The sequence below is a fragment of the Anomalospiza imberbis genome, chromosome Z (genome assembly GCF_031753505.1).
Source record: "Anomalospiza imberbis isolate Cuckoo-Finch-1a 21T00152 chromosome Z, ASM3175350v1, whole genome shotgun sequence".
Classification (NCBI taxonomy): domain Eukaryota; kingdom Metazoa; phylum Chordata; class Aves; order Passeriformes; family Viduidae; genus Anomalospiza; species Anomalospiza imberbis.
The window spans coordinates 10,655,862-10,680,847 of record NC_089721.1 but is presented as its reverse complement, the minus strand read 5'-3'; the positions used below and the strand labels follow the sequence as shown (position 1 = coordinate 10,680,847).

At 39.9% G+C, this 24,986-nt stretch overlaps 1 protein-coding gene across 1 annotated transcript; it reads right to left on the bottom strand.

The window, feature by feature from the left end:
• Nucleotides 1–1,607: 1,607 nt before the first annotated feature.
• SPEF2 (sperm flagellar 2) lies at nucleotides 1,608–23,445 on the bottom strand. Its single transcript, XM_068176942.1, has 9 exons — nucleotides 23,292–23,445; nucleotides 21,450–21,552; nucleotides 17,237–17,486; nucleotides 12,033–12,170; nucleotides 10,947–11,003; nucleotides 9,893–10,081; nucleotides 4,562–4,750; nucleotides 3,114–3,301; nucleotides 1,608–1,857 (listed from the first exon to the last, which is right to left on the bottom strand). The coding sequence occupies exons 1-9, from the start codon at nucleotides 23,347–23,349 to the stop codon at nucleotides 1,665–1,667; spliced, it is 1,365 nt and encodes a 454-aa protein (XP_068033043.1). The 5' UTR covers nucleotides 23,350–23,445; the 3' UTR covers nucleotides 1,608–1,664.
• Between the last annotated feature and the right edge of the window lie 1,541 nt (nucleotides 23,446–24,986).

Sequence of the window (24,986 nt, the reverse complement as noted above, 5' to 3'; positions counted from 1 at the left end):
GTGCGACTTATGTAACTCTTGGTCAATACTTTTGAATGAAACCAGAAATTATTTGAGCAGTACATAATGCCATGCTTGGTTTTTGGTTATTGTACTAATTTATTAAGTGATTAGCCACAATTTATAACATGGTATTTTCAAAAAATATTCTCACAATAAAAGGTAATATGTAATGTGCAATGTAGGCAAAGTATTCTTGAGAGATGCCAAACTGCCTGTCCTGGCAGGACAAACATTTCATTTCACAAACGTTATGAAAATCTGCAAAAACATTGTGAGAATTACCTGCCAACAAATTTTTATCTAGAAGCAAGACTTAGAAAGAATTAGCTTTTCACTTAGGTTTTTAGAAGACATAAGTATGAACTGGTGCCAACAATTTCACATGTCATATGAAGCCAGTTTTTGAATAATGATTCAATAATAATTTGAACAATGATTCAGAAAGGCATAAGACTAATAATATCTGGGAATAAATTATTTATCAAATAATTTGAAATAGCCTGGCAGGAAAAAAGAGGCTTTAAATGTGTCAATAAATGTTTGTGATGTTACACATCACAAAGTTGTGATGTTCAGTGATGTTACACTTAGAGAATATTACTGAGATTTCATAATGTAAGCAAAAATATGACTGAAAAAAATATTTTTTCATTAGTACTCTCTGTTTCCTGCCTTTTATGTCCTCCTTGATGACTTTGTGTATAGCTCTTTTTTCACCTAAGAAAATAATCACAAAATTCATACATGAGTTGGCATGCTCTGAATAAGGACTCCATAAAGAGATAGATCAGAAAAGCATATGTTAAAAATTAAGTAAATTGAGCTTTCAGGCATTCATCACAGATACTCATAATGAACATTTATACTCACTGCAAAACAAAAATGTACCAAGTGGCTCAGGATGTGGATAAAAATCAAACATATATTGTAGTTATAAATCCCCAACAGGAAAAAGACTGGATATTTGCCATGATTTTGTCACATTCTACTCACCAGTCTATTTGAAAAGCCTAAATATGTAGTGGGATTTATTGAATATAATAATTAATATAATTTTGAAACTGTACAATACATTTTAACAAGGAACTATCAACCCTTAATCTTTCAATTTAAAATAACATTGACATATTGAAAAGTTGATGAAGTTAATATATCCTGAAAAATATTTACTTGTATTCTACCAGAAGATTAAGAAAAAGTCAGCCATTTTTAATAATTTCCAAAAAAGGTTACTGTATTATAACAAATAGTTCACTCAAACCAATAAATCTTGTTAGAGAGCTTTCACTCAAAATTGCTGAAATTAAGATTTCAGGTTTTGCCACACGTCTAGTATTTCATTTTACTGCTTTTTCTGGTTACACTCTGTTGCATTTTCCAATCTGGTAATATTAATTATACCTTTAAATTCCAATTAGCTGAAAATTCTCTGCATTGCAATTAACATGCTGGTCCTACAACTCAAGAAATATAACCAAGGTTATATATAAGAATAGAATTATAACTGCTACTAACATCAAATACAGTTTTCATATAAAAACATCAGGGAATGAAAAGAAAATGCTTGTCTAAATTTGACAATAGAAACCAGTAATAGAACAAAATGCAAGATCACAACATGAAGTTTATGATTATGACAAAGCAAGGTGTATTATCTTCCATTATGCCGTATGAGTTGGGTGTACCTTGTATTCACCATAATCTTTTTCATCTAACAGACTCATTTTATTCAGCTCTACAAGTTGTTCGGGGCTAGGTTCATCTGGCAAAGGTTGAATTGAGGCTTGTTCATATAATGATTTTCCATTTAAAAAAAGTTCCTTCCAATCCATCATCAGTTTTAGTGGAACACGGCTGCATAAAAATGAAAAAAAGGAAAAAGAAAAAAAAAAGTTTTAAACCAAAAATTAGAGGGTTGGATATTTCACAATAGTGTATCCAAATTTACAAGAATTCCAATCATGAAACAAGCATATGCTAAACTAGTTATATTTTATAATGCGTCCTGTAATTATTACAGCTTCTTGTGTTTGTTTGCTTTTATGGCAGCTGTAGGCACTTGTAGACTTCAGTGTTTTCACAAATGTGTCATCACGCAATATTTGGCTAGCAGAGCTGTGTTGTAACAATTTTGCTATCGCTACTTTTCCCTGCCCCAAAATATTCTTTCCTTTTGTGGTGTAAAGTCTCCTCTTGCCAAAAAAATCTAGAGAATATTTTTTTCTCAAAGTCAAAATTAATTCAGAATTATATTATTTAAACTTTTTCTTTTGTTAGTAATTTCACTAAACTGTGTGCCTAGGCTGATTATTGTACCATATACTAAATAAGCCTAAATTTATGTAATTTCCATGAAATATAATCATGTGTATTTCATATGGTTACACTTTTATTATTTTAACATACAATTACAATAAAAAAACAATAAGATTTTGGCATAATTTCTAATACTGTAAGTCTAAGCCCACAATCAAATCACTGAATATTAAAGAAAGAACCACAGCAATAACACCCCACTCCATGATACTTGAAACATTTTTACAGCACAGGCACTTGGAGATTACTGCCTTTGTAGGACCTTCTCAGAAACCCTGTGCAATTAGGGCATATAAGAAGAGGGAATCACAGCTTGGAGGACTCAGAAGTATCTGGGCTCAGTTGATGTGCTTTGGAGACTCCAGGCAGTTAATAGACCTTGGGAAATTCATCCTGTTTGTATTATTCTGAGGAAGTGTTCACCTAGTGAAGCAAACTAGGATGACATGAGCACCATTCAGTTTTAACTTTTAACTAAGGAATTTGTTAATAAGAAAGGAAATCAGCAGTTCCACAAACTATGGCACTAGTGGATTTTGGTCTCCTAAGAATTCAAGTTAGTTGAGTTTTCAAGAAATTATGCTAAAGCTGTAGCATTAGTTCACTCTGTATTAGACACCAGAGAATTCTCACATGAAAATAATGTCACCATTCTCACATATAAACTAATTGCAGCTGCCATGTAAAATATCTGAGAAAGTACATAACTTCCTATAATACTTAAACCAGTCTGATTAATGCAGCCGAACAGCTACCTAACAGCTGTTATTTTTGCCTAGCTGCTACATACTCACTTGTTCGTCAGTTGACGATATTCTCCTATTTTTGTCGACACATCAATGATTTGGCCTATCATTTCCCAACATATAGAATAATGCCTTTTATAGCGTGCCTGAGCTCTTTCGGCAGCAATTTTATCATGGTATTCTCTTTCTCTGGTTATTTGTTCTTCATTATCAATAGTTTCTTGTTTTGCAAGAGCCTAGAATTGTTTTTAAGGAAAAAATTTGAGACTGCAATGAAAATGAAAGTGCAGAGGTACACAGTTCTGAAAATGAAAATTAACTTAAGAAATAAAACCAGCTCAATTCTCACCAGAGTTGCATAGCCAGCAGTCAGACTAACACATAAACAAATCTAAACATTTTTATTCACTTTATAAATTCCCATTTGTCTGCTTTCTAAAATATAATAAAATAAAGAAGAAATCCATTACTTCTTTTATGACAAACAGATTAAGACATATTCAGTCCCTGAGGGCAGTGAAATTGCAGCTTTCAGTGTAACAACCTGTTTAGAATATGTAATTTATCTTAGTAGATTCTGATCTTCAGATAATTTCATATTATTGATGTTGTTCAATCTTTGAAAGATTTCTGGTCATGGTAGAAAATTATCAGTAGTTCCTATAGTGGTGTGCTCCATCACCACCTCCTGTGGTGGTGGCTGAAAGCATACTTAAAGAGGTGAAGTAATCAATAGATATAGCTGCTGATTACAGAGGATTCCAGCTGTGTTAGAAGATTTGGAGTTGATGATCATTTTTGACAGGAGAAAAAAAAAATCTAATATTACATTATAACCTACTACGAGCATAGCACTTGGCAATTTTCCACAGAATTTTAAGTCCTTTTAATCAACTTAAAGTTTCAAAGAAAAATTAGCACTCATGAGTGAAACTACTCCAGCATTTTTCGAAAACAGACTTTAATAAATCATATCTAAATGAAATTAAGAACATGATTCCTGAAACAGGACCTTAGGTTATTGTCCTCTTGCCTCTGTGAGACTGTGCCTTTTAAAACTCAGCACACAGAGATGTCTTCCTACAAAGTTAAAATCAAGAAGAAAAATCAGACTTTCAGCTACTCAGCTTTATCCCTTATTACAGGATCATGGAATAATATAATGGTTTGGGTTGGAAGGGACGTTTAGAGGCCACCTAGTTCAAACATGCTGCCGTGGGCAGGGCCCCCTTTCACTGGATCAGGTAGATTAGCTGTTCTTTCTCCACAAAAATTCCCCCAAACTTTTAACACAGTACAAAATGTACTCAGTCCTACAGCTACAGTTACATCCTTATTGCTTATAGCTGTGACTTTGAACAAAGAGAAAAGAATATATTTATCACTAAATCATCATGTCCCTAGAAAAGTCCTGAAGTCTAACAGTTGACAACACAAATTTTGCAACAGGAAGGTATTCTAGCACTCCTGCAGCAATTCAGAAATCAATCTTTTACCGCTTCTCTGTCAAGAGCTTCCTGTAACTCCTTCTGTCGTCTTTCTTCATACTGCTTTTCCCTGAAAATTCTGTTTTGCCTTAGCACCTCTTTTTCATGCCGAACATGCATGAGTTGAGCAGCAATCCTTCGCTCATGCTGAGATTGTTTCATTAGTCTGTAAATGAGCTGCTCCTCCCGGTAAGCCTTCTAAAAGATAAAAATATAATAGTACTAAGCACAATTGATAAACTATTTCCTAGAAACTCATCAGTGACTAATATGAGAAATAGGAAGGTCATCATATGACGGAATTCACCTATTTATATGGGACATCAATTCAGAACAACATTCATATCTATTTATTAGTACAATTTGCACAAACTATGTAAGAATTCAAAATATGTCTTAAGTGAGATACCCAGTAAAAATACACCTGGTCAGACTAACTCCATTTTAATGTTGTTATTTCCCATGTGCAAAGAAACTGCAGCATATTTCAAATAGCAGCTTCTTATCTGAACATATACTCTTTCCTCAATCATTAATTTAACCCTGTTATTCACCAGTCCCCATTCTCAACCATAATCTTCAGCATCCTTGAGCAATCTATTTTCTACATATTTGAAATTCTTCCCTATACAGCAGATTGGGACTATGAGGAAGAATTCAAAACCGAGCAAAATACAAGACTTCTGGGTAATAGTTCCAATGTCCTTACTGGGACATGAATATAATGTACTATGCAGTACTAAAGGAAAATCATTCTGAACCATTACTTGAGACATGGTCTGTATGCACAGACACTTTGAAGGCTGTGCGTTGTTATTTTTCAAAGTATTCTTGAAACATAATAGTGTCTTCTCACTGCTACACTTCTCCAGACTTTTCTTGGTACCTAAACTAATGCTTAATCAAACATCAAGTTTTGCCTTTCTATCACAGTCCAAAACTCCTTTTGAGTTCTGAACAAAAACATCAGCTTGCCTTATAAGCATCATTGCCAAATACCAGTGCTACAGCAGAATTCTAGGGAAAATTTCTGATTTGCTGAATATTTGCTTCTGATGTATCAAAACTGCTATGAAATGTATTCAAATTTAAGGACTTAAGTTGGGATCTGATTTGAACATCTCAAATTCATTCTCCTAAAAACAGAGGCACAAGTAAAGTCAATTAGTAGTAATTAAAAAAATCCCAAAAAACAAAAAAACAAAACACACAAAATAAAGTATCACTTCTATTATCTTTCAATCTGGTTTATTTTTTCATCAGCTGTCTGTGACAGAGAAGGCAAACCACCTTATGTAACTTCACCAATAAATTAAAAATCCAACTTGATTGCATATGACATTATTTATGAAAAAGTTCTATGAAGAGGTCTAGATCTGTCCTACACAATGGAGCTGGGATACCTGTAATAGAGTTCTAATGCAAAGCATGACTGTTGCAGTTGCAATAAGAGAAGAACTTTCTAAAAAATTTAGATATTTAATGTTGATGCTGGGGAGATATCAAAGAAACAAACAAGCAAATATCTCTTTCCATATTTTTTAAGTTCCTTTCCCTTCACAATTACTGGGAATAAAGTACCTTCCAATTAAATTCTGGTGACTTGAAAATATTAAGCTAATATAAAATATCTTAACATTTTCCTTATTTTAGCCAAAATGTGAGCTTTGCCCTCTGCTTTCCTAGTACTGAGTCTCAAGACAGTCCCCATGACAAATGTGCTATCATCTCAGGCCTTAATCTTAGAGTCCTTCACCTGGATGGTATATTATCTCTCTACAAAGCTTTTCACTAAATCAAGATCTAATTTCAAATGTGTCTTGTTTTGTTCTTTATCTTTAGTATAATATTTGTAAATTGTTTGTCTATGGAGGGAATTATCATCATATATCCAACTGAAATGGAAAACAATGCAGTCATAACAACTCAGTTCTCTGAGTCATTTAATACTGCTCAGGTGAAAAAATTTTCCAAAAGTGCTGCCTACTGAAGAGTTAATCTGCCCATTTTCTCTTACTTTCATGAGCTCAAGGCAATAACAGGAGGTGCACTGCCCTTTTCTGCCTCCACTGTTTCATGGTACTTAGTATTTCAATTGAGATTTCAAAGAAGAGTGGAGATTACAGAATTTACTTCCTATTGCAAGTAAATATCCTTAATTTTTTTCATTAGTTGCTGCTTACCCTTAACCACAAATTATTACAGCAGTAATAAACCTTCACCAGTGGAAAATTGATGTTAAAATCCTTATTCGCAGTGAATTGAAGGAGCCACCCTAACAGAGTGGTCATTCGTCATACGCAAACCATCAATTGAATGGAGCAAACAGTTGGTCCAGTGAGAAAATAAAACACCTCCTGTAGGTGATTCCTCTTCATAAAGTAAATTGGAAGATGCTCATTTAGAACACTTCACAGGAGCCAAAACAGATCTTCTCTTTTTAAAAGGGTAGAGAACTTCAATATTTTAAGTGATGAAATACTTTGGCATGCTCACTAGGCCTAAAGAGAGCCAGTAGGAAATTCTTGAGGCATAAGAAAAACAGAAAAGGCAATTCACTCAAAACTACACAACAGATAAATAAGGATTCCAAACACCAAACTCCAAACTCATAGTTTCAAAAAGGATCCTCATTGGATGGAGGAGTGCAACATCAGTAGCTATCTTTCTCACAAAAAGGAATACAGAATGTACTCAAGCCTGGCAAGTACCCAAAGGCTGGCAAGTTTTGAAACTTCTGAACATACAAGGACACAAAATAAAAATTGTAGAAAAAGTTTTTAACCTAACATTTTGTATCAACATCTTCACAGAGAACTGTGAAGTGCTTGAAGAAATCATAAATATCACAAATGGGACAACTTAGTAATACTTTGAAAAATTAATATTAAGAAAGCATAATAGACTCTTTTGTCAGTTTACCTACTTAAGACAACAGTGGCATCCAGTGGCCAAACATTAATGTGTTTACATTTCGTGTGGCTCATACATAGTCACTATATCGTATTCTTCTATTTTTCTATTTCCTTGTTTGATTTACATACAAGTGATACATTTCTGTGCTGTTTTTCAGTCATAAATTACCATTTTATGATCAAAACTTGGAGCTTAGCACACACAAATCTATTTGATTGACAAGTAATAAGCTAGTAACAATTTGTTTCGCCTCCCATTTTCACATTCTCAATTTACTGCTGGTAGGAAATTATGTCTGATAACTTCTTACATCAGAGATACAAAATCTGAAAAGAGCATTAAAAATAACAAGTACAAATCACCAACAATTTGTTGAAATGGTGGAGATAAAGGTTCAGTTGAGATGAAACCATACAACTGTCAAATACGTTCAACACCTGCCTATGAAAATCTGACTGGCATCATGCTGTGCTCCACTTAGAGTACTGTCATGTAATTGTAAAATATTTTCTCTCTGAGGTTCCACCTTGCAGTGTACCAAAAGAAAAAAAATTGAACAAGTTTATTTTAATAAACATTAATAAATATGGATATGAAACACATTACAGCAGTCTGGATTAAATTCCTTCCATTCTAAATGATCCCATGCCAGGTTCAAGATTTATACAGTGGAGGTAAAACTCAGACCTCAACGTATATAAACAGCTGCAATTTCAGTCAACAAACACCTTCTGGTTCAATATTTAATAGATGGAAAAAGAAATCTTGAACTATTTTCTCTTTTCATTCATTTTTTAAAGAAAATACCTCAGTTTGCTTCCCACTTCTCTTAAGTCAAGTAGCACCTAATTCTGAAATCTCATGAATTTCCAACAAAACAGTTTTTCCTCTGTTAATTTAGAACCAAATTATCACTAAATATATGCTCTGATATGGTCAGATTACTGTTTCAGTCAAATGCTAATTTGTCTTTCCTTCTCATCCCTGCAGTATGTGATTTCAATTGTTTGTATAGCAAAGCTGATTTTTCTTCCTGGGAAGCTAGGAACACTACTGCTATTTTTCACTTGATTTGGAGCCTCTCTGGAGCCAGTCTGAGCTGCTGCATCCACCAAGTGCTCTGGTAGCCATAGCTTTTAGAATCAGTGGTCCACACTGCTGGGGCTGCAAGAGCTGAGAGCGCTTAAAGAACAAGTTTTTGGGACTGCAGTGATTTCAGGCAAGTGGGTTGCAAAACTCTCATCAAGGCCTACATGTATCAACAAGAACATGATGTAAATCTCTTTGAATAAGAACTCAGAGACAGGATATATCTAGAGATGGACTTTTCTAAGTCACTACAGGTATTTTTCAAGAATATAGGTCTGAGACATTGAGCAGCATCTAACTTCTAGATGTTTACCCCAAAAAACTTTTTCTTAACATTTCCAAAAAATCTCCAGATATTAGGTGTCAAGGCTTAAATATATATATACGTGCAATAGCTCATATTTTCAGAGATACTACACATCTGAAATGCTACTATTATGAGATATTATTACTAATATTATTAGTATTAGCAGTAGAGATAGGCTCAGCTATATATGTTCAACACATATGATCTAAACTAAAGACTCACAGGGAAATACTAAAATAAAAAGTAACCAGAAATAAAAAAAACACAGTAAGTTACAAGGCTGTGTTTTGATACAATCATTATAAAAGAGACAGTCTGTGAAATTAGTAATCTAAAAGCTGCTTTTTAAAGGAGCATGAAGAAGAATCTTCTGCTTTTTAACGTATGAAGAAAAATCTTAAAAGCCTTGTTCTTTATGGGACAGGATTCAAATGTAATAATCTGCAACATTCATTTTTAGACAGAACACAGACATTCTCCAGAGACATAATCTTGTATTTCGTAACACATCAAACACCAAATCTCTGAACTGCAAATAAAAATTTGATTCTCAGCACAACCATTTCAGAATTCATCAGTCCAGATGAAAACCTTCATATGAAAGATTTGTAACTACAGGTTTTCAAACAAGGAATGCCATGTTTTGTTGTTCTTAAATAATAATCTTCTTTAGAACCAGTATACATTTCGATACCACAGGATGTTCAAATTTTGGGGGAGGGAAACAGGGAATAGAAGGCAGGTCATCAGTGAGTTTTTAATAATCTTTGTTCTGCTGCCTTAATTTTATCCTTTTAAGTTTATAAGTATGGTGTATGACATAAGGGTGGTGACAAAGAACAGCCAACCTTCTGTATTTTTAAAGGGTTAACATAAAAGAGATATTCAGACATAAGTGTGTATAAGTCCCTTTATCCCCTTCAAATTTTATTCAGCCTTCTAGAAGTACTCGTTTCATATTTGTAAGCACATTTTAGATTACTAATTAAATGCACATGGACTATGTACTTCAGCATACAATTTCCCACCTCTTGAGCCTCGTGTGCTGCTAACTGATCCACTAGCATTTTTTGTCGTCTCTTTGCTCGTTGCTCTCTAGCGAATGTATCTTCCTGTACACGTTTTTGAATATTCCTTATATAGTCATCATCTGAATAAATATTTAAAAGCTCAGTTCTCATCTCTGGTATAGTTTCTAGACTTGTTGCTTGAAACTTCTGTGTTTGCAATAATTCTTGAATATCACTGATTGAAAAAAAGAAAGATTGGAATTACCATTCTTAAGGGTCTTTTCACACAGATGTCTGTATAGTTATGTGCAAGTACAACACATGTAGAGCATCACTCTGTGGGCTCTGCAGCTACTTCTTGACAATGTCCAGCACTGACTTGGGCCAAATAATCATTAGTTTCTTTGTCAATACAAAGCCAAATTCCACAGAAGTAGGAAATTAGGACGGGTCACAGAATGCCAAAGAAAATTGGGTTACTCCTCAATATAGCCCTACACTGAGTAGTTTTGCAGCTATTAATCACAGGTTTACACACAGAAATATCCACAGCAGTATAAAACAGTGTCACATCTTCTGAGCAGGGCATGCATATCACCAAGGGAGACAGAATGAAAATTACTTTCAATTATTCACAAATAAATCAACATACAGATAAGTTTCAGGATAAAAGTTACTTCTTTTCCCTTTGAAATGTGTTACTATGTATGCACATTCACAACCATTCCTATCTTGCTGCAAGGGTAACTGACCTTACAGACCCAATGACTAAAATCTACAGAGAAAATACGCATTTTGAGCCTTTCCTTGTTGCACATATGGCAAAAAGTAGTGAAGAAAGCTTGAGCTGTCCCTACTACAACTAAAGGTAATTTAAAGACACTGCAATTGTGTTGGACCTGAAATCAGTGCTAGTTTGGCATTCGTTGAAAGGATAATCACAGTTTAAACTAAATGAAACATTATTCTTTCTTCAAGTAGCTGTCTACATAGCAGACACCTGCGGTAGGATCCAGCCTATACTTAACAATTTAACATCCAAATGTTACCTGTCAGTCACATGGCCGTGTACTGCAGAGACATTTCCTGTCATAGACTTCTCAAACTTTTCTATCTCCTTGTATACGTTCTGAAGAAGTAACACAGAATTTTATGTTTCCTTTCTCTTCACAAAGCAACATAAAGAAGATTCAATAGAGCATGGACTAGGGAATTACTTTTATGTCATGTTAGTACAAGAGAAATGCTTACACTGAAAATATTTCAAGCATCAGCTACACCAAGAGTAAAGGCAAGATGATTTCCTTCTTTCACCTTTACCTTCCTTCCCCTCTTCCCCTTTTCTAACTACAAGTACTTCCGACTGCCAGAAAATCCTAGAATTTTGCAGCTGTTCTTTCTACAGGATAATTCTGATTTTGCACAGGGCTCTAGCAGAGCATGTGATTCTTACTACATGGGGATTTGAAACAAGATACTCTGGACTATGATCTGCTTTTGATTTAGTAGCTTGAAAGTATCCCTAATAGTTATTCAAGTAACTGTCTTACTATAGGTTACTAAACTCTAGATTTAAAGACTCCTGTTACTGTTGCCCAGTTGTAAAAAGCAGTAATAGTTGCACCCCTAATGAAAACACAATCCATGAACTTGAATTACAATCCATGAATTTTCTGGTACAAGATAATACAGATTTTTTTTTAATTGCTGTATCTCTCTTTGATTTAAGGTTATTGTCAATTTCAGCTGTTACTAGCATTTATTAAGCAGACAGTTTCATATTGTGTTATAAAACAGTTCAAACATTATGGTGCAAAATGTTAAAATGCACAAATCAAAATGGAATATAAATGTTTTTATTTAATGTATTCTTTCTAGTAGACTCATAGATACTCTCAACAATCAAATTACTACCTATCTATGGTATTTATTCAATATGAAATTTCTCTTACCTCAAAACAATTCTTATTTAAAAAAAACTGCAAAATCATAATTGTGTAAATATTCAGCCAAATTTTCACTGGTTGAATTGACATCATTTTGACAGTCAGCAGCTTTTGGACGGTGCAAGTACAGTATTGGTAACCATAAATGTTCCCAGAAACTGTGAGGTTTGAGTTAATGTAATTTGCATTAAAACAACATAGACAATAATTACCTCTGCTTCCCTTTTCTTCTTTAAGAATCTTTCAGCTTCAAACGATTTTATGGTAGGTTTTGATGGTTGTTTTTGACTCTGTATAACAGCTGTTTGAGTCCTGGCCATTATTTCATTTTGTCTCCTTCCTATGTAATGCTGATATGAACCAAACAGAATTAAGCAAAAAGTTATCTTCCAGGAAGAAACTAGAAGAGATTATCAGGCTCCAGATTTGAGCAGATGAGCAGTGCTTTATAGACTTTTAAGGGCGTTTATTGAATTCTGGTTCTAGTAAGGTACCTGTTTCAGGTCTGAATAAAGCACAGAAAATGAGAATACCAGTTTCCTGGTACAGAAACTGAGAATACCATTAGGTAACACATTAGGTAACACTAGCACAGACGATCAAGAAGTAACAAACATATAAATTACACTCATTTGTAGTGCACCAGACATGAAGGCAGGTAAATGTGGAAAAAAGAAAAAATAGTTTTTATGCAAAGAAGTCAAAGATAGTTAGAAATATATAATACATCAAAAGAGATACTCCAAAATTTTCTTTTATAATGTTATTTTGAATATTTTGTTTATTGCTTGCATTTTCCTGTCTAGATACATGAAGGGGCCTTTTTTCCTTCTTGCACATGTAGTAGCAATAGAACAGCTAAAGAACCACAGCAAGACTCTCTCCCTTCATTAGCCACATAAAATATATATCAAATTAGTCAATGACTGTCAGTGTGGTTCAATACTCTGATGCTTGGCCATTTCCTCTATATAAACTATAAAGTCTGCTTTGGGTAAGTGTCCCTATGTCAAAAGTATTGTCTTCTTCCTTTTTTTCTTCACCAGAACAGCTACACAGAAGTACAAGATGTTCTGAGGCCATACCTACTATAGATGCCCTTCTCCTGCCATTTTCCTGCTTTTGTACAATGCTTCATCTTTTCTTCACAAAAGAAGAATCACACAAAACTCTTTTACAAGGACATCTCAAATGCATACAAGTTGTGATATGTACACTTTGTCTTCAAATCTATAAATATTTTCCATGCTTGACAATATGCAAACACTCTCAACTTAAGATGAAGGAATTTTTAAATAGGAACATTTTTAAGGTCTCGTAAGAGTACATTGGCTTTATTTCCACGCACACCTCTTTTCTTTGTTCTTCTATAAACAAGAGCATGTAGTACAGAATCAGGAAGCCTTCACACTGGTTTTAATTAATTCATTAAGAACATAACCTTCAGAAAATACTTCTTCAGAAGTCTACAAAAGTAAGTAGTCACTTTTTCAGTGTCTTGGGCTCTTTGCTCTTCTTGGAGGTTCTGAGCTCTTGGCTGGTCTGCAATATGTACACGAGCTCTCCTATCTGTTAGCATCTTAGATTTCGTTTCGTTCTGATGTGACACTACAGTTTTCAAATGTTAACCATCCAACAGAGAAGAGTCAGAAACAGCAATAAACATTAAAATATTATAATTTTGAGACCATTACTTCAAGCTGTGTTTTTCTGTGTTAATGTACACAGAAAAACACACAAACATGTTCAAACTGAAAATCAGGACCAGCTCCATCGAAAAGAACATAGAGATTTGAACTTGAATGATGCCAAACTTTTAGTTGACAGAAAAGGATACCTTATTGCTCTTTACAGCTTCCTCGGGAAGCACAGAGGGACACTCTGATATCCAGTGAGAGGACATGTGGAATAGAATCATAGAATAGTTTGGGTTGGCAGGGACTTTTAAGATCACCTAGTTTTAAACCTCCTGCTCTGGGCAGGGACAGCTTCAACTAGACAAGGTTATTTAAAGTCCCATCCAACCTGGCATTTAACACTTCCAGGGATGAGTATTCCACAACTTTTATGGGCAACCTGTGCCAGTGCCTCACCACCCTCACAGTAAAGATTTTTTTCTTAATATCTAGTCTACTAGATACTACTACCACAACTACTACTACAACTACTACTACAACTACTACTACTACCATTACTACTACTACTACTACTACTACTACCACCACCACCACCATCTACTTTCTTCTAGTATGAAGGCAGTCCCCCATTTCCTGTTGCTCCATGCCCTCATGAAAAGTCTTACTGTGTCTTTCTTGAAGGCTCCCTTCAGTTATGTCAGGTATTGGAAGGCTGCAATTAGGTCGCTCCAGACCCTTCTTTTTTCCAGGCTGAACAATCCCAATTGTCTCAGCATTTCCTCATAGCAGAGGTGCTCTATCACTCTGATAATCTTGGTGGCCTCCTCTGGACTCATTACAACTGCTTCATGTCCCTCCTGTGCTGGGTGCCAAGGCTGGATGCAGTGCTCCAGGTGGGTCTCAGCAGAGCAGAGCAGAGGGGCAGTATCCCCTTCCTCCCCTGCTGCCCATGGGGCTCTGGATGCAGCCCAGGACACATTTGGCTCTCTGGGCTGTGAGTGCCATGGCCGGGCCATGTGCAGCCTCTCACCCACAGCACCCCCAAGCCCTTCTGGGCAGGGCTGCTCTGGGTCTGGTCATGCCCAGCCTGTGCTGGTACCAGGGGTTGTCCCAGCCCAGGTGCAGCACCAGCAGTTGATCTTTCTAAATCTCATCATGTTTCCATGGGCCCACTTCATGAGCCTGTCCCCCAGTTCCCATCCTGCTGTCCTACCACTCAAGAGGCTGTGGACTGAGAAGTGAAGAATGAGGCAAAAAAAAGTTGAGTATCTCTGCTCAGAGATACTCTGTTGTTATCAGTTTTCCAGCACTGCTTATTTACCTTCTTTTTCTGCTGAAAATACCTGTTGAAGCTCTTCCTGTTATTTTTTGTGTCCCTTCCTAAGTTCAGTTCCAGCTTTGCCTTGGCCTTCATCACTCCATTCCTAGAATGATACTTCATCTCTATACTCTTACCAGCTCACTGCCCCAGCTTCAGCTTCCTGTGTGTTTGCTTTCCCAGCAGCTCCCTAATTCAGCCATGCCAGTCTCTGTTCTTATTTGCCCGATTTCTTGCTCCGGGGGATTGCTAGCTCTTGCTCACTATGGAAGAATTCCTTAAAGATCTGCCACTTCTCCTCCCTTGTCCCTGAGGGCAGCCTCTCAGGTGATCTATCTCCCTAAAGAGTTAGAAGACTGCTTTCCTGAAGGGAAAAGGGATCTACCTTCACTCCTTATCTGACACCTCAGGACTAAAACACCATCAAACCATGCACCAACACTGTCACTGCAGCCCAGGCTGCCTCCAGTCTTGATGTCCCCAGTTATCTTGTTTGTACTGGTGACCATCAGATCCAATATCACATCCCCTTTGGTAGGGCTGTCTATTACCTGGCTCCATTATCCTCCATTCCAAGAGTTTCGTGGATTGCCTACAGCTCCCTGTGCTACTTTCCCAGCAGATGCTGGGGAGGTTGAAGACCCCCAGTAGGACAAGAGCCTGCGAGCACTATGCCTCCTGTAGCTGGAGCAAGACTTGGTCAAATAGGCTTGCCTTAGTCAGGAAGACTGTAGTAAACACCAGACACAGGGTTCCATTTTTTGCTTTGGTCTCTGATTCTTATCCACAGGCTTTCAGCCTGCTCATGTCTATCCCTCAGAGACAACTCTTCACATCCAATCCACCTCTTGATATAGAGGGCAAACCCTCAGCCTCTTGTTCCCCTCCTGTCCTTTCTGAGCAGCCCATAGCCATCCATAGTCGCACTTCAGTCACGGGATTTGTCCCATGCTGCACCAGGGGAGGAAAGGAAGCATTTCTTTACTGAAGGTCTCCAGCTTTGTAGATATTCAAAACCACACTGAACAAGGTCCTGAGGAACCTGCTATAGCTGGCTTTGTTTGGAGCAGGGGGGATAAACTGAGTTCCAGAGTCTCTTTCCAACCTCTATTCCTCTCTCTATTTCTCAGCCTTCCTATTACATGATTCAAATGCCATTCTGAACTTGTCTTGAACAGAACCTACTCTCAGTTGCTCAATTCCTTTAAGCTATCCTTCTACAGGTGAAGTGATATGTTGATTTTTTGGTACTATCTTAGCACTTGTTGGTAAACTTCTGCTTGAAGGCTACTTTCAGAAATAGTGCCAGAAAAAAAAATTCTCCCAGCTGAATTTAATTCATGATATATACCTTCTTAAAAGTTCCTCATCCTGATAACAAATAATGGTCTGGATATACTGAATATTACTACTGAAAACAAGAAAGAAGTCTTTAACAGAACCTACCACATCAACACTGACTTCCTCTTAGATGTTCTCTTTTATTTTTCTCTCTTTGTATTTCTCAGCATATGGTTGTAGCAGAATGGAGTGCAGTATAAATATGTGGAGAGATATGCAAAAGAATGAATCAAACCACTATGGCACAGAGCTGAACATAGTTATAAATAGGTTTCCTGGAGGGGAAATTAGTCTGAGTTGATGTGGTGTTATATTTTAGTTAAATGGTACGCTCTGTCTCACCCCTCTAAAATGTACAGTTTATTCCAAGCCTGTGATCCTCCCCTGCAGTATCCTGTGTCTGTAATCCCATTGGCCCAATCTGTTCCGCACCCACTTTGAATCTCCCTGTTCAGTGTGCCGGGGGGACGGTTCTCTCTCTCTCTTCCCCAGCTCTCCTGGCTGTGCTCCCTCAGCCCCTCTCTCCCCCTCCCCTTTCCCCCTCACTCCCCTTTCCCCTCTCCCTCAGAAACCATGCTGCCTCCCGGGGGTAGGACCCCCAATAAACCCTCATCTAATGAGCACCCTCAGAAGCCGTGTGGAGTCTCCTTGCCTGCCTGCTGCCACCAGCCAACTCGCAGCCTAGGGGGGACCCCCCTGGGGACACCCCCGGGGGCTCCCCCCCCCCGGCCCGAAAGGCGCTGCTACAAGTTGATACCTAGACCACAATGCAGTCTGCAATCTGTACTCATCAAATGAGTAAAAACGCAGCTGCTGAACAACTACTGGCTTTTGTTGTTATAGTATTTTAAGTCTGGAGAAAGCTTGAAAACAGAGCAGGTAACACAGAATGAACCAAAATAAAGTAACACAGAACACAGAAGATCAATATCCTATTGAGTTCCTGTAAGCGGTGCAAACCCACTGTACAAGACATAGCAAAGAACTGCTTCTTTTGCTTGCAAGTATTGGGCTTTGAATAGAAGATTAACAAAGTAAAGAGGGAATGCACATAACATGTTTGAAAGGTATGTGTAAATATGCTACCTTTTTTGTACTTATACAAAACAGACATAGTTACCTCTTGATTTCCACTTTCAGTAGAAGTAAATTTTGCAGTTGCTGCAGGTCTCATTGCTCTCACAGCTACTTCAGTGAGCTTTGCTTTCCTCTTTTTTTCTAAAATAATATACAATTCATATAAAAGCTTTGTTGCAGCCCCATGCTGTCTTGTCATGATGTCTTGGGCCATGTTTTCATTAAACTGCACACCAAGGAGGTGAAGTGTGGGTTCCAGGCGAGAAAAATTGTTAATTTTTGCATCTGCACCTCTGTATGATTAAAAACAACAACAAAAAAAAACAGAACTTAAACTTATTTTCAATTCCAACTTGCTGCACTAAGGATGGTCATGACACTTATCTCATACCAAGACAGGAGTAGAAAACAAACAACCCATAGAGGATTTTCTTAAATAATGTGGTACACTCTTTGGCTTAAGTTTTATACTGCTGTACAGGTAACTGCATTGCGAAGATAGTGGCTTGCGGGCTAATATTTCTTTTGATATGTAGGTTCTCATGAAAAAGCACTCAAGATCCACATATATACAGAGCAAAATCAAGTAACAATAAATTGTCAGTTTACAACAATTAGCACATCAAATTTCATCAGACATATCCGTAACTTCAGTATGAGTCGGAAGATCATACTTTCTATACTGCTCTATTGCTTGAGTTCACAATAGTTCCTTCGTATGGAGCAACCAGCTTTTGAGGTCAGCAAAGATCCAGTATAATTCTACAGAAATGCCTAATTCTAACGGAAGACCTTATGGTTACACAGTATTCATCTTATTTGTAGATTAAACTCTCCAGGAACTCATTATTCTCACTGTAACAATCCAAGCCTTATTTCTTACACACTGACACTGAACTGAAGCTTACAAGTATTGAGCATTTTTCTGCCATTGATTCAAGGTTAAGATGAGCCCTCTTGCCAGAAATCATCTGATATGCACTGAGAAGCTCTTAACGTTTTATTCTGGGAGGCTGACTTGATTGTACATCTCCACTTCTCCCTCCTTGCACTCCTTGAAGAGAAGAGCAGCAGTTGCAGTCTCCTGGTCCTGAGGACTCCCCCCATCACCACAAACTTTCAAACATTATTGAGTGTGGCCCAGCAAGGACATTGGCCAGGTCACACAGCCTGAGTAAGTATGTGCCATTAGGTCCCATGGACTTACACATTTCCAATTTACTTAAATTTTCCTTAAACTGTTCCTTCTCCATGGTTAAATCCTCCTTCCTACAGACTTTCCTGTATGTCTCAGGGCCTTGGGATACCTTAGTCTTTTGCATGTCCCAGCAGCCCGACATTTTCCCCAGCCTTCCTTTTGCTGTGGACATACCTTTAAAAGCCCTTCTCGTTGCCCTTCTGCCTAGACATATGACAAGACCTTTTTTCCATGAGGGCAATCATGTACAAAATACATACAAATTTCATATTGAAATAAATTGCCTGGAGAGGTAGTGTAGTCTTCATCTTTGGAAGTCTTCCAGATCACACAGGGTAAGCAGCTGGTGCAGACCTTCCTGTTAGTTTCAAGGATTTGGGGTTTATGAGCGTAAGTCTTATTTAGCAGACTAAGATAGAGAAGGCATTAAGCATCTCAGCCTCAGCATGGCAGATATTCATCTGAGAATCTGAGAGGGAGGCTGATGAATGGAGTCATACTCTGCCATCTTTTTGATGCAGGAAGACAACTAAGAATGGCCACTACAGAGGGATGTCCTGGATCTTCCTGCTCTCTCACATAGAGGGCCACTCCTCTTCGTCCCCACCTTCCCAGCCTGTCCATCCTCAAGCGCCTGTATCAAGCCATGGCAGCACACTAGTCCTGAGAGCTATCCCACCGGCCCACTGCAATTGCAATGATTACCCAGCAACTGCTCACGGGCCTCTAATTTCTTCTGTTTGATCCCCATGCTGCATGCATTACTATACAGGCACTTTATAGTTGTGTGATTTTAAAAAAATATTAGAGTAATTTAGAAAAGGTGTGAATGCTTCTCCCATAATCCTGTCCTCTCAGCACGTCCTTAACTGCATGCATACATTAGGGTGAGCAGCCTTCTGCACTGTTTTACTGCTCTTATTCACGTCACCTTCCTCGTGCTTGCCAGTCTAGGCCATCACTTCCTCTCTTGTTGGAAATTAAACCTCTCCACCAATACTCATTCCTGGTTTAGATCTATCCTCACAGGTTTGCCAGGCTGCTGACAATGATTTCCTTGTCCAACTTGGTCAGGTGGATCCCATCTCTTCCTAGCAGTCTTCCCTCTCGAAAGAGGATCCTATGACTAGGAAAAGCAAATCCCTGTGGTGGACAGCAGCTGCACAACCACTTGTTGACCTGTAGAACCTATTCATTCTTCATCAAGCCCATCCACCAGCAGAAGTGAGGAAAGTAAATACTTGGGCCCTCATGCTTTTGCCTCCAGGTCTCTGGCAGTATCCTTGGTGTCCACAGAGAAGAACAGCAAGGATATTAGTGCAGGGCTGGACAAGTCTCTGCAGCTCTGGACTGAACTTCCAGCATGAGGCAAACCTCCCTGGCTAGCATGTGACATCAGCCGACGGCACTTCCATCTATCTCCTACAGGAGAAAGTCTCCCACTGCTATCCCCACCTGTTCCTCCCTGTGCTCTGGGATGGTTTACACTTCACCTGCTCAAATGTTTTGTAACACAGTGTCACCAGCACTCATCTGCTACCACTGCAATGAACCTGTTCACAGCTGTAGTTCAGCAGGAGGAGGAGACACCTTCCTTTTCCTCACAGAAGTCACCAGCTGCCAGTCAGCCCCTTTTCCTAACACAACAATTCTGTCTGTCTCTCTCTCAGCACAGCTGCAGGTCCAGGCTCCTGTACCTGCAGTGTCTCAGAGAACACAGTGTACAGATCTCATTCTGCAGCAGCTTTAGTTGATAACACAGCCCCTCCATGAGCACACACCTCTGCAGGCAAAGCCACCACCTCCCCCTGATGAAGGCACTTCCACTAGTCTGAGACAGGGAGAATTGACTCCTTTCATTGGAGAGAAATTCACGTTGAGGCCTCTGACACTCGAGTAGCTGTTCCAGTGGGTACTGAGTATTATGCCCTGTCATGCACCCCCATCTTTGCTGAACACACATAAACTGTCTCAGCACAGCTTCCAATCACTTCTTGCACCTACTGAAGTGTATCTTCACTAAATGCACCTCTCTAATCACCTGGGGACAAGAGCTCAGAGCACCCTTTTACTGGGAAGAACTGAGAAAACTTGTGAGAAGATGCTAGAGCTCGCTAGAAGAAATAAAAGCCTCATGAAGCTATTTTTCCCAGCAACAGCAGGCACTCTAAGAATTACCTGTGATTTTCTAATGATCCCAGAAATTCCTAAGAGATCTAGAAGTCCTAGAAACAGAGTTCAAGAACTGCTGTGTGAAACTGCTTTTTGTTGGCTGCCTTTATTAGCTGTGCTCAACCTGCTCTCCTACAATTGGGTCGGTCTTAGGAAAGGGTGGGAATACACCAGAAATTCAAAGAACATAAAAGCAGAAGTTCAGAAGAAACAGGAGGATTTTGTACAGCCTGGAACTCTTGATGTGCACCGTAGTCTGACAAAACACAGCATAAGCCAACTTCATGAATTGCACCATCAATCTAAAAAAAAAAAAAAGCTCACAGATCTGCACAAGATTTTTCAACTTCCCATTTTACAGTTCTTCCTGATTATAGATATTACAGCAGATAGGTATTACAGCAGATTACTTGTAAACTTGTAAATTCTTCTATGATCTTCTGCCAGAACTCCACTCAAAGCCTCATAATGTTTCTCCAACATTTTCATTTTAGTGAAGATGTTATGGTCACCACCACAACACAACACAATATTCCTTATTCTACACAGATCATGGGCAGAGTTCCACTATTCCTAATCATAGAGATTTCCTTGAAAGGCTTTCTGAACCTCTGGTCTAACCTGGTTACTGGATATTGTAGTTACAATTAAAATGCATAATTTTCTTGAAGAAGTATGATAAATCTCTCTGGAAATATGAAATCAATTCATATTTAGCCTCAAACATATTTAATTTTTTAAAAAATATTTTAAAAAATATTTTAAATCTCAATAAATTCTACAGTGCATTAGCAAATCCCACCTGAGGAAATACATATTTTGTCTGCTTTATGTAAAAGACTTGTCACTTTATACAGGAGACCAAATGTTATCCATATGTACTAACCTGTTCTGTGAAAATTGTTTAAAGTCATCCTGAAGACCATATTTGTGTAGAAGTTCTCCTAGGAGGTAGCCAGTAGAAAATTCTTCTGGAAATGATCCTGGAACTAAGTTTGGGGGTTTTGTCATTGTTTGGAGTCTTTTAGATAAAATAATTAAAAGAATCCAAATGTTAATTTTAATAAAACTTGTTATTATGTTTATAACAAAACTAAATGCAATGTTTAGTAAATAATTCAAGGAAATTTTAGGAGATTGACCTAACAGTAATAGTTTTCAAATCACAAATAAATATACTTTCTGTGTAGTCATTTTGCAACAACAGCTTTATGTAGTAATTTCTAATTTTCAGTGTTAAAATGCAACCATCATCATAATGGCCACTGAGATTGTGAAAATATCTATAAACTATAATTACTAGATTTTCCATACAAAATGCAGATGAAAAAAAAGCTAGCTCTAAAATGCTACTCTTCATAAAACCACAGAATCACAGAATACGTTGAGTTGGAAGGGACCCACCAGAATTGAGTCTAACTCTTGGCCCTTCACAGCAAACCCCAAGAGTCAAACACCACGTGCCTGAGAGCATTTTCCAAACACTTCTTGACCTCTGTCAGGCTGGTGCTGTGACCACTTCTCTGGGGAGCCTGTTCCAGCACCCAACCACCCTCTGGGGAAGAACCCTTTTCCTAATATTCAACTGAAACCTCTCCTGACAGAACTTCAGGCCGTTCCCTCAGTTCCTGTCACTGTCACCACAGAGCAGGGATCAGTGCCTGCCCCTCCTCTTCCCCTCACGAAGGAGTTGTAATTGCAGTGAGGTCTCTCCTCAGCCTTCTCCAGGCAAAACAGCCCAAGTGACCTCAGCCACTCCTCACACAACTTCCCCTCCAGAGCCTTCACCATCCTCATTGCCCTCCTTTGGACACTCTAATACTTCAATGTCTTTCTTACACTGTGGCACCCAAAACTGGCCCCAGCACTTGAGGTGAGGTTGCCCCAGTGCAGAGCAGAGCAGGACAATCCCCTCCCTTGCCCAGCTGTTGATGCTGTCCCTGATGCCCCCAGGACAGGGTTGGCCCTCCTGGCTGCCAGGGCACTGCTGACTCGTGTTCAACTCGCCATTGACCAGGAGACCCAGGGCCCTTTCCATGGCACCGCTTTCCCAGCATCGCAATTCCCAGTCTATACACACAACAAGGGTTGCCTCATCCCTGATGCAGAATTTGGCACCTTATTAAACTTCATACACTTGGTGATTGTCCATCTCTCTAATTTTCCTGAAGGTTTTGTTTCTTCCATGCAGAATGCAGCACAACAGCTGCCACTGAAAACAAAGCTCTACTTTCCAAACATATCAAGCTGGGTTTTATTCTTTAGTCCTTATTAGCACTTGAAGTTTGAGCACTTTCCATCTCTTGAGAACACCTGCCCCTTGAGGAGAATTAACTTCAGCTTGAAAATTTTCAGGCATAAGAATATATTGTCCAGGAAGGTGAAGGAGTCACCATCCGTGGAGGTGCTCAAGAGGTGTCTGGATCTGGCGCTGGGTGATGTGGTTTTGTGGTTCAGGGGTTACAGGGGCACTGCTGGTTGCGTGGTTGGACTGGGTGGTCCTGAAGGTCTTTTCCAACTCTCAGGGATCTACGATTCTGTAGTTCCTGCCTTTCACAAGGAGGCTCAAAATGTTCATGCGGAGGCACGCGGTGCCGGGAGGGGGCGGGCCTCCCAGGGGGGAGGCCGCGGGGGAACCCCTGGCACGACGGCCCGACCCTGACCCCGCTGACCTCACTGCCCCCGCGGCCAGGCCCTGCTCGTCCCCGCGCAGCGGGGCCCCACTCACCGATGCGCCGGGAGAGCTTCACGTCCCGGTTGAGCCACTCGCACAGGATCTGGGACATGGCGTGAGGCGCCCGCGGCCGCCGCCGCCGCCGCCGCCCGGCTCCGCGTCCCGTTGCCGCGGCGACCGCGGGCGGCGCCTGCGCGGCGAAGGCGGGGCGCGCGGCGAAGGCGGGGCGCGCAGGCGCGGCGGGCGGGCGGGCGCGCGGGTGTCCCCGGGCGCGGAGCAAGGTGAGCGCGCGGCGGGGCGGGGCGGGGCGGGGCGGGGCGGGGCGGGGCGGCCCCGGGGGAGGCGCTGGGCGGGCGGGGGCTGAGGCGGGGTCGGCGCCGCGGGGCCGCGCCCGGCCGAGCCCGGCGCAGCGGGGGACGCGGCGGCGTGCTGACGGTACGGGCGCGCTCTTCTTCTTGTCTCGGAGTCCTGTGGGGCTGCCGGCGCGGAGCTGCGGCCCCGGGAGCGCCGCCTGCCCCGGCTGCGCGGTGCACGTGTGTTTGTTTAAACAGCCACTTCCCCGTTCCGCCCCGAGCCCGGCGCCCTCCGTGTTTGCTCGTGAGCTGGTGGGGGTGGTGCAGGGCAGAGATCGAAAAGCTGGGAATCAGGAGTGATTTCTTCGCAGAAGGGATGATTAGGCACTGGAATGGGCTGCCCAGGGAGGTGGTGGAGTCATCGGCCCTGGAGGTGTTCAGGGAAAGGCTGGATGTGGCATTCAGTGCCGTGGTCTGCTTGACCGTGGTGGTGCTGGCTCGCAGGTTGGACGACATCAGCCTCAAGAGATCTTTTTCAACCTGATTGATTCTTGTGACTCTGCAAAGCGCAGCATGTCGGGAGAAAGGGAATTAACCCAGGGTGATTTTTTTTCCAAATCCGTTCTCATAAGAGCACACGCTATCGCTGTGCTGGCGCCGTGTGGAAAGGGCGAGGGTGAGCGAAGGAGCGGCGAGAACGCGCGCTGCTGCACATGCCGGGCGGTGAGCTCCAGCCGGCGTGAGGCTCGGCAGCGTGCCTGTGCCAGACAGCTGCTCGGGCGGGAGCCCGGCCCGCTGCGGGGCGAGCCCCGCCGAGACTGCCTTTGCGCAGCTCTTGTTTGCGTTAAGTCATCTTTGTTTTAGAATCACACCGAAACAGCCATGCACTGGTTCCAGTGCTCCTATTTGAAGCGTGTGTAATAAAACGCCAGAGCCACAAGGAAGAGAGCTACATCGGGAAAATGCACTGCGGCACAGTGGGTATTTAAATTGGCCATATTTTTTTTTCTTGGAAAAGTTATTTTAATTACTCAAGTTTTCAAGTACCTTTCAGCACAATACGGAATTGTGAAGGATTATTTTTGCTACAAAGGGCAGGAACAAAATGATCTAGTGGCTAATGAAAAGACAACAAGCTATTGATAATTTTCAAAAGTGACAGTTGACTTGGGATGTTACAGGTTCTGTTCCTTGAGAACAAACAGAATTCCTCAGATTAAATCTGTGTGCTTTGACAGGGGGTGTGTTTTAATTCAAATTAAATCCTTGAGAATAAGAATATAAATGTATAACTGAGCAGGTATTTATAAATATTGAAAAGGTCAATGTAAAGTCAGTGGCATATGGATGAGTGAAGTAACAGAAAACTTCAAGAGGGAGGAAGTACTTTTAGGACAGATGTTTAAATTAATTTTTATATTCTTTTAAGGATTCAAAGTTTTGCATATATCTGAAC

Coding starts and splice junctions, on each gene's coding strand:
- SPEF2 (XM_068176942.1), bottom strand. CDS start 23,349: ATGTCCCAGATCCTGTGCGAGTGGCTCAACCGGGACGTGAAGCTCTCC. Junction 12,171..17,236: donor CTGAAAGTGGAAATCAAGAG/GTAACTATGTCT, acceptor GGTTCATATCAG/CATTACATAGGAAGGAGACA. Junction 4,751..9,892: donor CAGCACACGAGGCTCAAGAG/GTGGGAAATTGT, acceptor TTTATCTTTTAG/AAGGCTTACCGGGAGGAGCA.